The sequence below is a fragment of the Drosophila subobscura genome, chromosome A (genome assembly GCF_008121235.1).
Source record: "Drosophila subobscura isolate 14011-0131.10 chromosome A, UCBerk_Dsub_1.0, whole genome shotgun sequence".
NCBI classification, from domain to species: Eukaryota; Metazoa; Arthropoda; class Insecta; order Diptera; family Drosophilidae; genus Drosophila; species Drosophila subobscura.
Window position 1 is genome coordinate 4214448 of NC_048530.1, and position 18354 is coordinate 4232801.

The window sequence follows — 18354 nt, forward strand, 5'->3', positions numbered from 1 at the left end:
GCAGCAAGGAGGAGCTGATGCAGTGGCTTTCCTTGCGGAAAAAAAGCGCTCCAAGCGCTCGCACGCCATACTTCGCATTGTAAGTTAATCCTTAGATTGTCTGTTGCATCTGTTCTCCATTTACATATTTCCTCTACTTAGATCATCGAGTCGCGCTCCATTAGTGCTCAACCGGATGATCCAGTCATGCAAAGCGTTTACAATTTGGTGGATCTGGCTGGATGTAGCAACATAATGCACATGTCAAACACCAATGTTAGCTTCAGAGACCAGCAGCTGAATCAGCTACTGCGCATGTCTCTTGGCGGCAATGCGTGCACTGGCATTATCTGCACGGCCAATCCAACCAATTTGCTGGAGACGAGAAAAACCCTGCAATTTGCCAGTCGAGTAAGAGAAGCATCCAACCAGCCGCTGGTAAGGTTCTTATCGGTTAAATATTATTTAATGAAATCGTAAATAACCAGCAAAAATGTTTACTTCCAGAAATCAATCTCAAATTGCCGCCAAGAGACGACAAGTTAATCCATTCTACAGCATAACCTCGAGCCCATTCGTTTGCTTGTCGACGCGGAAGGTTGGTTGCGGACAAAATTTGTTTTCAAAATGTTTATTTTTTCATAACAAAGACTACTAACAATTATTATGTTTTTTCACATTGCCTTCAAATGATTTATCAGCACACTCCCTTGTCGTTGCCCTCACGCTTACAGCGAGAGCCCTTCCACTCGTACTTTTCACTCGTACATATTTCTTAATATTGCCGACGAGCCCTCCTTTATAGTTGCTTCATGCTTACACCCATGAATCAACTATAAAGGAGGTCTCGTCGGTGGTAGAGTTACTCGCTACTTCTGCCCACTTTAAGTCAGGAAAATGATTTAAGATTTACGTATATTTTTTGGGTATTTTTCTGTGGGATTTCTGTGCTCATATTGAGACGCAAAAATGAGGCGAGAGAGGAGAGAAATGCTTACTCTCTCTGCTGACCTAATCCTCTCTTTGGCATGTGACCGCAAGGTATGGCAAGTAGGTAAAAAATGAGGAACTTTTCGAAGCTCCAACCTTTTTAGCACCTGTTGAAAGGATCCCTAATAGTGCCTGGCAAGAGATAATTTCCCTGACCGTTTAGACACAGGAGAGGATTTCCCTGAAGAATTTCGATCACGGTGGATGAAATCGCCGTGTAATTTACCTGGCGCCCCTGGACTTTTTGTGACGTATTTACCTGTTGTCGACACCTTCACTTTTAGTACAAATTTACAACCATGAAAGCTCTTTTGCTTCGTTAAGGGAACTTAAAAGCTCTTTTCCTTTGCGAAGGGAATTTGAACAACTAATGAGACAACTAATAAAACTAAATATCAAACAAATAAAATATATTAATATTGGAATATGGAAAATATATAGTATTGCATAAAATTTATTTATTTAATTATTTCAACTAAGAATTAACTGCTTATTATGGAATAAGAAGAGTAATAAATATATATTAAATATCAGTACAGGAGAGGAAGGAAAGATAAAATTCACAAATTTGCTAAAATAAGGTTTAAATACATAATAATACTTTAAAAAATCATTCCATATCGGATATGGGAATGGGTAATCGGAGGGGGGTTGGAAAGTACGGGTCGGTGGTTGGTCTGGAGCAGGCTCGGCACACATCACACATACATATGTACATACATATGTACAAACATACATATACATCTGTACATATGTACATATATAGAAAGTATCGGGCTTGTTGTGCTTATAATCTGTGCCGTTTGGAGTCCACCTAACATTAACTCACTTGGGCTCGTTGTTTGTCTAACATTACACGTACAGGTGTGGCTGAAAAAATAGCACCATAAAAAGAATTGTTTTCCTTGCAAATTTTTTTTTTTACTTTGGATCTAATGAAGGTTTTGTTACGAAACTTTTTTTTTATCATCTTAGGGCCAGGTTTTTCCCAAGCGCAGGTCTCACAATATACCAACGAGTTGGACATCTCGTGCAAATTATTCCAACAAAACGACAATTCGACATAAATCAACGGTTGAGGTGTTGATACCTCCGACGTACCCTCCCCACCTGAGATCCGGAATCAGAACATTGCAGAATCTCCCTGCCATGCGTAACGGAAAAGCAATGTAAGTTTTTTTTTAGCAATATGACGGTACGCGTATCCTTGCTCCGGCTACTGGAACGTCGACGCGGAAGGTTGGTTGCGGACAAAATTCACATTTTTTAAAATTTTTTATTTTTTCAAAGCAAAGACTACTTACTATTATGTAGCAAACTATTACAAATTAAATTATGAAGCAATTATTATGTTTTTTCACATTGCCTTTAAATGATTAATCAGCACACTCCATTCTCGTTACCCTCACACTTACAGCGAGAGCCCTTCCACTCGTACTTTTTACTCGCACTATTTCCTAATTTTTGCCGACGAGCCCTCCTTTATAGTTGCTTCATGCTTACACCCCCGCGAAAATTCGCAAACACCAAAGAAAAGGTTTAAAGGATCTCCGGTAGGTAGGTAGGTACATATCTAGACATATGTGTCTACATATCCTTCTCTAGATAAGTTCTAATTGCAGCCAGAATCGTCCACTTCACCCTCTCGGCGGCATTGACTGCTGTGCGCATAAAAAAGCTGTTGTAGCTGTTCCGAGTGCATCGCGTGGCCGTCTCATGTCCCCACGGGCCACTCAGACCCAAAAATCTCTACGAGACACTACTTTCCCAATCCAATCCAGCGGTAAGTAGGGGAAGCAACACCTTCGTCTAACTATCTAAGCGGATATTTCTGCTTTCCAGGCTCTCATCTCGACCATCTCGGCTGTGGGTGATTCCACTATGAATCAATCCTCTTCTTTCGAGCTCTCGGATAGCCCGAATAGGTGGCGCCACCTGTTGTTCGGACCTTCCCCTTCGGCAGAGTCTGGAAGTTAAGTGCAAAATCAGAATCAATGGCATACTTTTGGGGCTTAGGCACAATTTATTTTGAACTCAAATTTGAAATTTGAATAGATAATACAATAATCGAGCTTGATCGCTCACAGAAATTATCCCATTCCGTGCGGATATCCTAAGATTTCCAGTTATTCCAATTATAATGCTCATTACACCATGTTCCATGCATGGGGACAATCTCCGTTGATCCGCCAAGCGGATCGCACCTGACATTGACATCGACAGGCGTACGAGGAGGAGGAGGAGGAGGAGGAGAAGGAAACGGTTTCCTTTTGCCATAATTTTTGGCACTTTATGTGCCTGCAGATAAGACATGCCCAATGACGGGGACTTCTTTATAAGTATTCTCATTGTTGTATACTTTTTTTTTGGGTTGGGATGGGCATGGGCATTTCAAGTGTTTAGCGTTAATCGCTTCCTTCGTCTTCATCTTCGTGTCGGGCCAAAGCAGCAAATTGATATGCGTTAGTGCTCGCTTGCTGGTTCGTTTATTATCCTTTGCCCGCTCGGGGCAGGGCAGGGCAGTGCAGTGCAGGCATTGGAAAGCGTTTCACGTCGGTTTTGCCACTTCACAGAGGGTTCGTCGCTCGTTTTGCCTTTACTCAAATATCACTTCAGATCGTCTGTCCCGCTGTCCGTCTATCTGTCCGTCCGTCCGTATTTTTGTATCTTTTAAAGACAAACTCACATGTTGTGCAGTTGTGTGTGCCCATTGCCGTAAAAAATCGAAACTCTCTCATCAGTAGGGGGTCGTGGCTGCTGATTGGAGATTTTCCGTAAGTGCATTGAAGTATTTCAACCGAGTAATGGTATGTGTGTGTGTGTGTGTGTTGTCATTCCTCTTTGCCTTAGATACTTAGTTGAACCCTTAGAAAATACTTCATTGATTATGTTAATATGAAAATAAACCCATCCCCTGCTCCTGTCTCCCTCCTTTGCCCAACCGGCTGTGGCTGCATCGCTTGAACTCTTCTAACTTTGGCTACTCATTGTTTTAGTCGGGTTTCTTTATGCCCTAACCCAATGACCAAAGATTTTCATAATCTTTGAATTGTTGTCAACGGTTTCCCTTCCCCATGCTATCTCGACTTAACTCAGGGTTTCTCCCCCACTCCCAAAAACACAGACACGGACACATAGAGAGTGACACACACGATCCCATTCCCATACCCATTCCCGTTCCAGTTTCCCGGTTCACACGTTACCCATGGAAAATTTCAGTTTGTTCTCTGCGCTGTAATGTAATTATATATGTTGATCAGACTTTCAATCGTTTACATATAAATTTGTGCATTTTCATGTCATTCTTGTTGTCTCTTCTTCATTCTGGTTATGGTGGAGCCTCCGAGGATGAGGCCTGGAGGTCCCGTCCTTATTGCCATTGGAAATGCTTTAATTGCCTGGTAAGGGCAAATCTGCGCTTTACTTCGAATATTTGTGACCAGACTTGACTATATTTAGTTAATACATTTTGCAAAATTTCTCTTCTCTTTAAAAATATCCTTTTTATCCTTTGTATCCTTTGGCAATTGTCTTCCATGTTTGCAGCCCATACAAAAGTCGCATTTCTTTCGATGCCTACCCCCGAAACGATCCACACATGTCAGGAGCAAAATCAAATCATCTGTGACTCTTCAATGACTCTGGGCCAATAACGTAAACAACTGCAATGGAATTTGAATGGCTTGTAAGTGGATACTTGGACAGCACTTTCGGCTGTCATTTGTTCGTAATAAATAAGGAAAAGGATCGCTCCTGCCAGTTACAGCTAAAGATACGGGTGCCTGAAAAATAAAGCAATTAAGAGTGTTTCTGTCACTGACGAGAGAGAGAAAAAGAGAGACACTTCTGGGCATGCCTTACGAGCAATAATAAAAAAAAAGGAAACGAAATTATTGCCAACACATGGAAGAGATTCTAGACACATGAAACTGCATGAACTGCAGGGAGACAACCTCTCCACTCGCCACTCTCCACTCTACATTCTGCGCTGCTCCTCGCTCCAAGGCTCAATAAAATATTTGCCTTCATTTGCATTCATTCTGATTGAAACTTCAGACTTCAGTCTTCAGTCTTTTGTACAAACTGAATGAGGAACAGGCGCGACTTCCTTCCTGGACCAACTTCCTCTATAAAATCAAAACAAGAGAGAGATGACACAAAAGGGAAAAGTTCTGCCCATTATCCCATTCTCAGCCTCAACGCCGCCGTCGCGACTAAATAGCTGTTATACTCAGATGAGGCGACGCCGACTGTCCGCTCCGCACGGCTCGGCTCCGCTCGTCTCGGTTCAGATCAGTTCAGTTCGGTTGGTATTGGATTGGATTGACTCAGCACACAGGCATAGCATCAGCCTGCGACTCCTTGACTCGGATCTTTGGCACATAAAACATGTTAATGTTGCAAGCTGCAATTTTCAGCAAGACTCGCTAGCAGCCGTCGTTGTCGTCTTGTTCCTTTCGATTTGCTTCTGCTTGTTTTACTCTAAAAGTAAGCAGAGCTTAGGTGTTTAAACGTTCACTTTGTTTTACTTAATTGATACGTACAATGGCATACAAAGTGTATATTCTATATCCAGAAATACCATAAAATGATTCATAAGAACATAAATACCGTTAGAGACGCGTTTGTGCTACTCCCCTTTGGAGCTAATTGTGGCTTGCAGTCGGTGGGATAGGGTATGTGTGCGCCGACTTTCGGTCTCAGCTTAATTTTGCTTCTTGTTTTGCTTTTGCTCTTCGTCGTTTGTGTGCATACAAACATGTGCGTGTGTGTGCTGCTTCCCTTCTTTCTTTTTTGTTTGTTTTGTTGCCCACGAACCGGACTGCGAAGCCGAAGCCGACGATGCCAAAGCTTCGTCTCTTGTCATCTTATTCTTCTTGTGCCTGAGTGCATGAGTGTGCGTGTGTTGTGTGCTTACAACATAATTTTAATTTATAGCGTCGGCATTTCAAGTACAGTTGAGGTTGCAAAAGCAACAGGCGTCTGCTCGGATATGGTACGGGTTGATGACTCAGGCACGGCGGCGCTGCGAGCACACAGCAGAAGGATTGAAAGGCGTTTCCCAAAGCTCCCTCCGGCCGTCTCTCTCTCACTCTCTCCCTCTCCTCTGTCGATCGCGTTTTGGAAACGAGAACCAAAACAAAAGCACAAAAATATTGTATGCCGTAGCACACGTATGTAAAGTACCGGCAATCCATTCAGCCATTCATGATCTAAGAGACGCCACGCACCCCGCACCTAGCACCCGAACCAGAACTCGAACCCGAGACCGAGATCGAGGCTCTTTGCCTTTGCCTTTGCCTATTCCTGTTTCTGTTTCTGTTTCTCCTCCAGACAATGGGGAGAGGCAGGCAGACACAAAAACATAAGACATCAGACTGGGTGTCGTCTCAGTGTGTTCCGATTGAGAGATTGACTAGAAACTTGATGGAGCTGAGAAGTTCCACAGAAAGTGACCCAAAAGGGGCAGCTAGGGAACAACAACAGCTGTCGTTGTTGTGGAAACAAGTTTCCCAAGGCCCAGGCACCGACAGGCATCCTTTTTGCGGGTCCCGTTCATGCCGCCAAATGGCTCTCGGTTCCGATTGACGTTCATTGGTTGCTGCGATCGTTTCGTGCTTGCAACGGAACTCAAATTATGATGCGTGTCCGCTGGCCATGCTGCCCCATATGGTTGCTAGTTAACCATCATCTTCGCTCTTCCTGCTGCTGCTGCTGCTGCTGGCACACGGCTTACATCAAAGCCCCCCCTCCAATCATAATCATATTGTATGAAATACAATTGCCAAAAATTAAGCTTGCAAATTGTTTAAATGGGAATATTACATGCACACAACATGGCTAAAAAGATTAAGGCCAATTCTAGACTCTGGAAATGTATGTAAGAGCTGATTCGAGGTCACCTTCGAAATAAGGACAAAAAGAAATTGATTTGTTTTCCCTTTGGCTTAGAAACCGCAAGCTGAAAAGGACTTGACACACTTAGAGGGGATCTTACCAACGCTGCCATGAGTGCATGCATTCCATTGGGATTTACCATTTGCCACCTTCCCTCTGGGCTCTAATCCCGATTAGTTGGCTGGGCAGCTGTTGCGCGCTGTGGGTTAAAGCAAACAGACACGAGTCAAGAGGCTGACCATTCCAGCAGGGACAAGGCAATGCATCAATGTGCCAGGAGAGTATCCACTTCAAAGAGCGAGTATCCATGGACCATCAATCAAGCCACGAACAACAACTGATCAATCATAACAGCGCAAAAAGATATATTTTTAATAGTATTTACACAGCTAAGACATCCACATACATTTGTACATATTTTTGTACGTGCAAATGTGAAAAGGATGAGTTCACTCTGCACCCCAGGGTGTCGACTTACTTGAGTTGTCAACAACATTGGGCCACTCGGAAAAAGGTGTTACTGCAGGCACGCAACAGAAAAACAAAAAGCAAATCCAATTCCGAACCGAACCGAACCGAACCGAAACTGCGGTCAGCTTCAGCCAAGTGTGACCGAAATTAGGCCTGAGGCAATGCACAGAAAGAAGGAGAGAGTAAGCGGGGGGGCAACACAGGACCACAAGACGAGGCGCTTCTACGCCCCGGGAGCCATCCCTGGCCAAGCCCTAGTCTGAGAGTCTGTAATCTTCTGTAATCTTTACAGCTCTTTCTTAAGATGCACATACATACATATGTACATACCTATGTACATATGTACATCTGTACATATACATATGTATGTTCATACTTGTAAGTCTCTTTTCTGGCTTTTTTTTTTAGTAAGCATCTCCTCAGTGGCGGCAGCTGGCAACATTTTCTGTTGCAATTGTCGGTCATTAGCACGCTGATCTCCGAGCATCTTGAAACTTGACCTCCCTCCGCCCTAGCCACCGTCCTCAGTCCAAGCAACCCCTTGCCCTGGCAGTCGATCTCCCATAAAGCTGCACCTCAAGGGGCCCACAGTTCAGACTTTCTTTTGGGCCTCGTTTGGCGTTGCGTTGGTAAACTGTCGTCTTTTTTTTTTTTATTAGTTTTTTCTTTTCGTTTTTTTTTTCATAGTTGCTTGGAAGGGGAAATGGGCCGTGGGGGAGGCGGTAGGAGGGGAGACCTGCGTTGGGCGCCGACATTTATAGAACTAGAGATACATTTCGGCTGCCTGATGGTTGAGTGATGTGCGGCAAACAGCTGACTGGCAATGACAATGCCCATGCCCCCTCCCCCCCCATCCCACCACACCACAAACCCCCCGCCACATCTTTTGCGATAGTGATAATGATGATTAAATTTACCGTAGTACTCGCATGTCGCCAGCAAAGGAAGCCACACGGGAAAAAAAGTGTCGCACTGCCGAAATGTCATTGAACCCCAAAAAAATGAGCGACAAATTATTGAAATATATATTGAAGAAGCAAAGAGAAAGAGTGGGAGAGGGAGAAAGGGCAGAGGGTGAGAGAGACAGACAGAGACCAGTAGCAGGCAATGAGCTCAAAATATATTTTATCACTGTCTTACCCGACCGCCTCTTGCCGTGTTTCCCTTTTGACATTTCTTCATATTCTCTTTTAGTTTATACAAAGTTTGAGAGTGAGTTTGCCAGCAAAGTAACTAAAATATAATAAGGAAAAACAAGGAAATTATAAGAATATTTAAGCGGGGAACTCCCCACGGAACTCCCTCTCCCCACAGAGAGAATACTTAGCCTGCCAGCCCATCGTTGCTGTTGCATGCGAAACGCTTTAAATATTATCCTCCGCACTTCCGCCATCAGGTGGGGAGTGTAAGTGAGTATCTACCATTTGCCAATACTTGGCACAGACTTTCACTCAGGCTGATTGATAAATTACTTAGCAGCAGGCACCAAGCGGCAATGAGTGGGCGACAGTCCCCGTGTCGAACTATAAGTTTTCGCTTTCATTCGAATTTACTTGTTTGTCTGTTTCAGCCTGTCAATCTGTATCTGTTTGGCAGTGTCAAAGCGTTCTGCCAAATACAAAAATTTGACTAATTCCACGCAGGGGTTAAAGACCTTTTGATGAGCCGAAAATCAACAGAAATGTGAAATAAAGGGTGGAAAATTAGCCAAAAAATAATAATAATAAAAAACAAGAAAACTATGTACATGTGTGTACATAGATGTACATATGTATGTACATATGTATAAAGCGCCAATTAAGCAGCAATCAAACGAATATGAAGTACCTCGACAAGATTATGTTCCCTTTGCGTGTTAAAATTAAAAACTCGTAAAATATTGATATAAAAACAAATACAAACGTAAATTGCAGCATAACAAGCATTTTATGATTCATAAAATAAAAAAGAGAAAAAGCAACAGCAACGAGGGAACTGCAATGCCTGGCACAGGGGTTGACCCACAGCCCATGCAGGGGTGGATTTCCATTAATGGAAATTATGAAATGTACAGAGACCCCTAGACCCCGAAGGCGTGGTCCTAGTCCTGGCTGATGATGGTCCATTCATTGCAGGCCAGACAATGCGGGACGATCGGATCGGATCAGTCCTTGGATGGGCAGATATCTGTATGTCCAATATATTTGCCATGGCATGCCCTATGTAGCCCCTATGGCGAATCTGTGAGCGACCGTCTGGCTAATGGATGGCTGGAAAGGCTCTGCACATATATTGACTTTCTTGTAGGCAGTTTTTGGTCTGATGTCTGCATGTTTTCATTTTCATTTTTCCTCTTTCATTTTTGTATTTGGTTATTGCTCGTTTGTGTGTTCGTTCTTGTGTGTGGTGTGTGGTGTGTGTGTGTTGTGTTTGGCTTTTTCGGGTTAAACATTTCGTGACCTGCATTTCTTGTTGTTTTTGAGAAATAAATTGGTCTCTCTGGCTGCCTGGTCGGTCTCCTTGGCATATGGCAAGCATGTGGCGCACGTACAAGCCACTTCACTCCTTTCAATTATGTGCTAAAGAAGCAGCAGCCAACGGCAAACGTGCATACATAGTATGTACAAATGTATGTACGAATGTATGTACGAATGTATGTACGAATATGTACCATGCAACCGAAACTTTTGGCTCCTTTTTCATTAACTTTCTGCATGTCTGCCTTCTCTGGCTCTCTCCTTTAATTGCAAACTGCAGAATGCTTATGACACGATCGCAGAGGGTTGCTTTGTGGCATGAAGTGAGTGAGTGTCACTTGACTTTAGCCGTGGGATCGGGCAAATCGAAAATCGTGAAGCAAATGCAGCCACTCATGGCAGGCAAATGGCAAAACGCAAATGGAGTGAAGTGTGGAAGGATTTTGCTGTGCAAACTAAATGAAAACGAGCGCGAAAATTAATTCGTTTTGTTAATGAAAGTATAAAACAATTAATTACAAATTGGTTTGACCTTCCCTCGACAGATTTTCAATGTAAATAGTTTCAATATTTTCCGTTCCTGTCATTGATTTGCTTCCTTCAACCACAACCAGGAGCAGCACATGGATGGAAATTCCACTATTTACACAAATATTTATTTGTTTCTGATAAGATAACTTTCCCAAGACTCCGGACTCACAGATCTCTAAACTCGCACAATGTCTTGCAATTAATTTTATTTGTTTGCTTTTTCCCATCGATTGATGATTAATCCAGACTTTGACTTTTGGCATTGACAGTCCCACGAGCAGCCTGAGAGAATGAATCCCTCTGTGTCCAGCAATTGCTTGTAATTATGCCCTAACCAGGGCACGGGTTTGCTTCACTTAGAGACCAATGGAAGAGGGGCAAACACAAAGAAAAGTTGCACAATTTTATGGTATCATAAAGATGAATTCAATCTTCAGTTGATGGAAACAAAAAAAGGCAAGTAAAAAGAGTATTGCATATTCCACGTTATCGTATTACTCTTTTCAGCTCTTTTTATACCCGGTACCCGGTACGGAAGAGTAAATGGGGTATATTGTATTTGTGCGAATAACGGTTGTATGTAACGCACAGATGGAAACGTTTCCGACCCCATAAAGTATATATGTATATTCTTGATCAGCATCAATAGCCGAGTCTATGTCTGTCCGTCCGTCTTGTTGAGCGCCTGGATCTCAGAGACTACAAGAGCTAGAGCCACCAAATTTTGCATCCATACTTCTGTATGCTCACACTGTTACAAGTGTATTTCAAACATGAGTCACGCCCCCGAAAAAGGGCGGAAACCTCCCAAATCTACAATTTTGAAGATAAAAGACAACTAAAAACGGGATCCGATTGGATCATTATTATAGCCACAATGAAGAAACTAATTTGCAGTGGCTAAACCCACCCCGTCCCTCAGCTTATATTTGTTTTTTGCTCATTGTCTCATTCACACTCTGCTTCGCGCAGTTCGCCGGCTCTGCCTCTGCCGTCAGTCTGCAGTGTGTGGGTCTAGGGAAGGGGGGCGAGCTAACGGAGCGTGTTGGCGTGAGAAGTGTTGTAGATGTAGATGACAGATGAAGAAAAAATGTAAAATTTGACAAAAACCCGCTAAGGTACTGATGTAGTACTGAGTACCGGGTATAAAAGTTGTGACGCGTAAGAAGCGTCTCACACGTCCCTTCTCGTTTTTTAATTGTAATTGCAAATATGAGCGGAAGCGCCTGCTTTGAATGGATAACACACAGTGAGCCGACCGCAAGTCCCAGCCGCGGAGTATCGGAAATCGGGGTTACGCATAAATCCAGACCGAGCCGAGATCCCCCCCTACACTATTTGTACATATTTTCTGCGAGTTTCAAGCTAAACAAATCACACATACAACATCCCATGGGATCCAACCAGAAGCGGATCGTCACACTCAGTCGAACCTTTTAGCATATGGATAAGGTCTACTCGCTGCCGAGATTAGAAGGAGAGACCGAATGTATTTCCTTTTAATTTGATTGTGCGGCAATCAATTCCCTCAGGGTATTCCCAGGAAACTGCAAACTTATTCCTGAGCACACATTTTTGAGAGATTAAAAACAACAAAATCCTTGCTAGAAAATTGATTTTATTTATAGACTATAAAGCCCGAAGGGAAACAAAATGGTAGAAATCGGAACAGCACTTTAATACAATTATTAATCAACTTATTTGTAGGATTTTGTTTGCACGACTCGTAAAACTCAAACCAAGAAATAACTTAAATATTTGATGTATCTTTAGCTTGAGCGCAAACATTGGCTTAATAAAAACAAAAAAGATCGTTTGATTTGCCCATGGAATTGCTTCATAATTAGTTGCTGTTAAATGGTTTGTGCAAACGGAGATGGCAGTTGGGAGATTGAAGATCGAAGATCGCAGATCGAGGCTCTCAGCGATGACTGGCCAAATATTGGACAGAGGCATGAGGCAAAAGATCCGCACACACTCACGATCTTATACGGTAGAGCAATGACTTGAGCTATTTTTTGCCAAATCTTTTCTCAACTCCTTGGGCACTCTTTGATAAGTCGTAAGTAGTGTGCCACTGACTGAAGCAAAAGGCGATCTTTAAGCAAACATTTTCCAACGCACACTTTGAATATTCAACAGAAATAAAGAGCGAAAAATGTAAGCAACTTTCGAATGCAGAAACACTGCAGATAAATTATTATTAATATTAATATTTTGTACACCATTTGTGTGACATTTATCCAGCAAACAGGAACAGGGATCTATGCTCTTTATCGAATTATTTTCCCAGCATTTGGGCAGCCATCAGACAGGTGCGGACAACGTTGCTCAGTTCAATGCTCCATGGAATTCAGATGTGTGTGTGTGTGTGTGTGTGTGTGTGTGTAGATACTAAATATTATTATTGGCAGTTCTACGAAAATTAACTCATTCATTAAATTTATATACAAACCACTAAGCCAGAAGACAACGAGCTAGAGCGAGAAGTAGCAGCCGAAACAGCAGATGTGTTCTTGTCTCTTCGTATTTTTTAAGTATACATCGCGCTCATAAGCATAACGTTCCAAAACGAAACCTGCAGCCTTAAAAAAGAAACTAAATAGAGGAACGACAACGACGACGACGAACCCCAAGCTTCGTATTAATTGTCGGCTAAATTCTGTTTGAACACCTAGTCAAGACCAGATTTCGGATCTCAGAACAGGTACCTCAACAACCACAGTGGAAAATAAAATAGGAATAGGAACAAAAAAAAGGGGCCGCTAAAGGTCGCCTAATGAAACATTCTAATAGATGCAGAGAGAGAGAGAGAGAGAGGAGAGAGAGGAGAGAGAAGAGAAGGAGAGCCATAGATTTAGATAGCATATTGAGCTAGGCCCTGATCGATACGTGGCCCCCGATCGTCTTTCTTGGCAACAGGTACACAAAGCCTCTCCCCTCCGTCGTGGACTTCATCAGCATTTAAATAAAAATTAGATTAGTGTCGTTTAGCAATTTGGAATTTTCTCGGCATTTATGGTATGCGTATGCGTGTTCCGAGCTGCGTGGCTCTGCTTTGCCTTTGCGCGTGCTAAACGCGACTGGCAACCCAATATTCAAATGGGTTTCGCTTCCCATGAACTATTGGATCATACATACAGTATGTATGTATTATGTGCGTATGTGTGGCAACTGATTCATTACGCTATCGCAATTGAAAGTTGCGTGGAAATTATTTATACATAATGTTCAGACGGGCAGCCATTTGGCAATTAATGGAAATAGTCATGGGTAAAAGGTGTTGAGGGATGTTAAGACAAATTCATAAGTTCAAGAATTAAATGAATGTTATCAAATTGGAATAGAGTTCCGTAGGAATCTGCAGTTTCCAGCTCAAAAAGAAATTAGGATCTAAGGAAAATATTCTAGCTAAAAACTGAATGCCTTCTGGTTTAACTTCCAATTTTAAACCAGACCATTCCAATGGCAGTTAAACGTAGATTCACTCTTGTTTAAACATTCATGCAATTAGTAAATGAAACCGATCAGTCGTCACTCCTGATCTGGAGATTGATCTGGGGGAATCTCCACCCTTTAGACTTTCTATTCACTGACATTCTTCATTTGCTCTCATCTGGTGTGTGTGCCTTGACATTTGACTGGCAGAGTCATAAAATTAATCACGAGCTGTTGCCTGTTGTATGGAGGGTTATCTGAAGGGAATTTTGGGTCTGTTTCAACAGTTCAATGAATTCAATTCCACCCCAAAACTATGATTATATTGATACGACCGTCTGTGTGTGTGTGTGTGTGTGTGTGTGTGTTTTTTTTTTTTCTTTATAATTTTTTATGATTTTTATTACATTTTGAATTCTGTTTGATGCGAGGTCAAGCACGGCTATTGAAATTGGAAGTACGTACAACATGTTGCCTATGAGATTAGATTAGAAGAGTCTAGTTGAACCCCTCGCCCCGTCCATGGAGCATTTACTGAGGGCAGCGAGACGTTGGGTTGGCAGAAGCAGCCAAGTCACTCACGCACTTGAGGCTCCTAATCACATGGCCTGTGGCGGACAAGTAGTTAAAGTAATAAGTCCACGCACACATATGCACATTTATGTATTCCTCCACACTAATTACCGCTAAGTATCAGAGCAAACTAATCTCTCTGCTTAACCGAACAAGGCTGATCGGTGGAGTTGGGGGCTTTTGCTCTGCCGTAACTACAGCGAGAACAGTTCCGAACGCCCACGCAAAAGAAAATGCAATGCTAATTGAAAGCCTGGCGCTTACGACATAATCCTCGAAAGATCAAAACTAGCCCCATAGAGATGACAACGTGAGTTTAGTCGATTACACTAGAGCCACCAGGCAGTAGAGATGAGAATTGGAATGCTCTGAAGATGCAGTTAACAAGTTGAATAAATAAACCATAAAGAATACATTGTGCAGATATTTAGATACTAAAAATCCGATCAGTTTTCATCTTTAGAGCAGAACTCACGAGTCACACAACCATCGGGAGGAACACTTTGACTAACAAACTAACTTGGCAGCCCAAGCGAAGGGCTTAAAACCTAATTTATCATAGCGCAAGCAAAGCTATCCGAAACAAAACTATGATCGAAAATAGACTTTGAGGTAAGCCCCTGCCATAGGCCTAGCAACCCGACACGCACCTGTAGAAACTCTATTTCGGTTTATTTTCCCTTGGGTTTTGTTCTTTTTATGGTGTTGGGCTCGGACTCTTAAGACTCACGACGCCGTTGATATCGATATGCAATCTTAATAGCGCACACAAATCAATCATAAAAAAAAATATTATAGGAAAAATGATGGCGTACAGAAAAGAGGTGGCCAAAGGGTTAAGAAAGCGTTAAGAACAGCCCCCCACCCCCCACCAACCGGCCAGCAGTTGGGCAATGGGTAACCAAAAAAGAAAAAAAATCTCCAACTAAAGAATCGAAGACACTTCCTCTCCAATATCTTATCAGCTGCTTAGAGACACTTTTACAATTCGCTGACGCAGCCCAGAGAATTTATAGAGCAAATATTTAATGAATTTAACTTGAATGATGTCCGCCCCGTGTGTGTGAGTGTGTGTGTGTGTGTGTGTGGGTTTTGGGTATTTCTACTCCACTGAGATCCTACAGCACAGCGCACAGCACTCCATCCAATATGGTTTTTGTTTCTGTTCTTTTTTTCTTGGTTTGTTTCTTTTATCAATTTCTGTTTACACACATTTTTGTGTTTGCATTTTCTTTGATACGTTTCGTTGTCCTAGCACTTGTGTAATCATCATCACGATTGTCATAGACAGACCCAAACAGATCGGCAGAGCCGGTAGAGGCATGGAGGTACGAGGGCAAATGGCAGGCATTGCACTCTGTTTGTTATCCATTTGGACCTGCTAATCTCTTGGGTAAATGCTTCACTTTTTATTCACAGATGCGAGCGTTGCCGTTTGGCCCAGTGCAGCTTTTGCCTCTGTTCGTGTGTAAGCAAGAAATTAGATCGAGCACACACACACACGCACACACGCACACACACATCAATACATCAAAACATATTATGTGTCAGATATCTAAAAGTGTATCTCGAAGATAAGAAATTATTGCTTTTATTTTATGGTTTCCACCTTAATTTCTCTCTCTCTCTCTCTCTCTGTCTTTCCATCTGGAATTCCCCTTATAGTAATTGTCTGTGATATCAGCTGTTTGGTTAAAAAAAAGGCTCTTTTATTTTATGCCTAGATATATTCAACAGTTAACAGAGTTTTGCTTTAAATTTAACTTTCTGTCAGCGTGAAATTCCAAATAAAAATTCTTACGTGGTGTCAGCTGTTCGTAAATTGCTCGTAGATTTATTGCAAATGTAAGTCGAAGAAAACTTCACTTCAAAAAGTCTCTCGATGCGCTCAATTCAACGATTTTCGATTTGCTCTGAGCTTTGGTTAAAATGTCTTTCAGTGTACATATTTCGTATAACCATATCTAAATGTATATTTGTACATATCTATCTCACAGTATACAGAGATACTGAAACCTTTTGCACTTCCCAGGTGTAGTTCTTTATGTGCCCTGAAGATATGCTCTGTTATCTGTGTTTGCTTGTGTATTTTGTATGTTTCTCTTTGCACACAAAATTCTCACGTCTGTCAAATAAAATAAACGCAACCGAAAACGACAAACGATCACCATCATCATCATCATCATCATCATGGTGATAATAAGCAAGCAGAAGTGAAAAAGCAGTAGAGAGAAGAAACAGAAGAAAGAGGAAGCCCCAAGACACAGCTTCGCTGCAGTTCGCATTTACATTTACGTGAACGATTCCGTGGGGCAGTCGGACCAGCCCAACGCATACAAATCATTTACCCGAGACTCCAGCTCTCACTTGCATTCTGGAGCAGCTATCGTGCAAGTGATCGATGTGAAACGATCTCGTCCAATGTTTGCTTGTTACATTTTACCATTACCGAAACCGAAACCAAAACCGAAACGAAAGTGATATGCAAATGTTGACAGTGGCATAGTTTTTATGGAGAGCACGAGACCATCATCATCATCATCCAAGTCCACATCATAATAGTTGATGTTAACAGACTTCTGCTGAGTGGCTGCATGTTTGCCCTCCCTCCATGCAGATCAAATCTAGTCCATGGATGGCTAAAGATGGAGCTGCACTTAAGCCCAAATAAGTTGGTCAGTTTCTCTATAATAGGTTAAGTAAATTAAATTTAGAATGGACAAATTAGAGGAGCCCCAGCTGCATGACATTTATCTATGTACGCTGAAAAGATTTTTAGCTCGTGCTAAGTATTCAACATGTAAAATGTGTATTTGATCTACACATTTGGTTCTTTGTTTAGTTTTTCAACTCTCTACTCTGTGGGGTATATGGAATATTGTGATATTTAGATTTCTAAAATATTTTAAGCTAGTCATGCTTTAAATAGCTTTTACATTTGTCAATCTTGGTAATCATCCTGAGCAGCTTTTATTGCCATAACTTAAGTGGCCAACGATGAGTTGTCATTTGCTCTGCTTTGACATTATCTTTCGATGCCAAAACGTTGACTGAAGCTTTCTGGGGTGTACTGATTTATGTGTCCCAGGGTATGCCCTGTGTCTATCACCATGGCTCCCCCACATTCATCACTCTGCTTCGCTTTTGTATTGCTTTATTTTTTTGCTTCCTGGTTACACTTATTTTTAGTCGGCGTCGTCTGTCGTCTGTCGCCCGTCGTCTGTTGCGCCTCCGAGTGATTCCATCAAAATCGCATAAATCCAAAACAAAACGTTTTAGTCGCCAGCCGTTCGTTCTCCTTCCAACCTTCCACCCTCCCCTCCACCAACTAGTGCCGTGGCCTGGCCTGGCCTGGCCTGGCCTGTCTCTCTTCAAAAATAGTTTATGTACGAATTTTTGATTTGATGCCAAAATGTCGCAGAATAAATATGTTTTAAAACAGAGAGAGAAGTCTTTGGCTGCTATGCGAAATGTCGACCCATGCTTTCCACCATCTCCCTTCTGGACACATCCCGTCCCAGGCCAGGCCAACCCACTCGGAACACACCATGTAAACCTGTGACATCCGCCCACATCCGATAATGCCAGCCTCCCTTCCCTTCCCTTCCCTCTCCTTAGGTTTTTTTGTACAGACATTTGATCGGATTTCAAACATTTATCGATAATTAACATTGGGCCGCCAAATTTACTTTCTGCCATTTACGTATTTTCATTGTTTTATTTCTGGCAGAATTTCTATTTGCTCGTAAATTAGTCTTAAAGACTTTCCAGTCCCAGACAGACATGGGCGCATGTGAAACACATTTGTACCATTTTTTTGTGGGCTGGTATTGGCCCAATGTGGCCGTCGTCAAGTGGTACATTTTGAGCAGAACAAAAAATAACTAAAGCCCCATCACTGGGCTTCAATACGGCCATAGGCGACAGCAGACATCACCTATGGTAGGCCAGAAAAAACGAATAGTTATACATACATAAATAAGGGAACAACAAATGCATAAAGATATTTAAATGTTTA

General features: G+C 42.2%; 1 protein-coding gene across 1 annotated transcript; it reads left to right on the forward strand.

Moving 5' to 3' along the window:
* Positions 1-44: 44 nt before the first annotated feature.
* Positions 45-2946, forward strand: LOC117893652 (kinesin-like protein KIN-7I). Its single transcript, XM_034800345.1, has 3 exons — positions 45-79; positions 142-417; positions 2812-2946. The coding sequence occupies exons 2-3, from the start codon at positions 187-189 to the stop codon at positions 2944-2946; spliced, it is 366 nt and encodes a 121-aa protein (XP_034656236.1). The 5' UTR covers positions 45-79; positions 142-186.
* Positions 2947-18354: the final 15408 nt, after the last annotated feature.

Coding starts and splice junctions, on each gene's coding strand:
- LOC117893652 (XM_034800345.1), top strand. CDS start 187: ATGCAAAGCGTTTACAATTTGGTGGATCTGGCTGGATGTAGCAACATA. Junction 418..2,811: donor AAGCATCCAACCAGCCGCTG/GTAAGGTTCTTA, acceptor TCTGCTTTCCAG/GCTCTCATCTCGACCATCTC.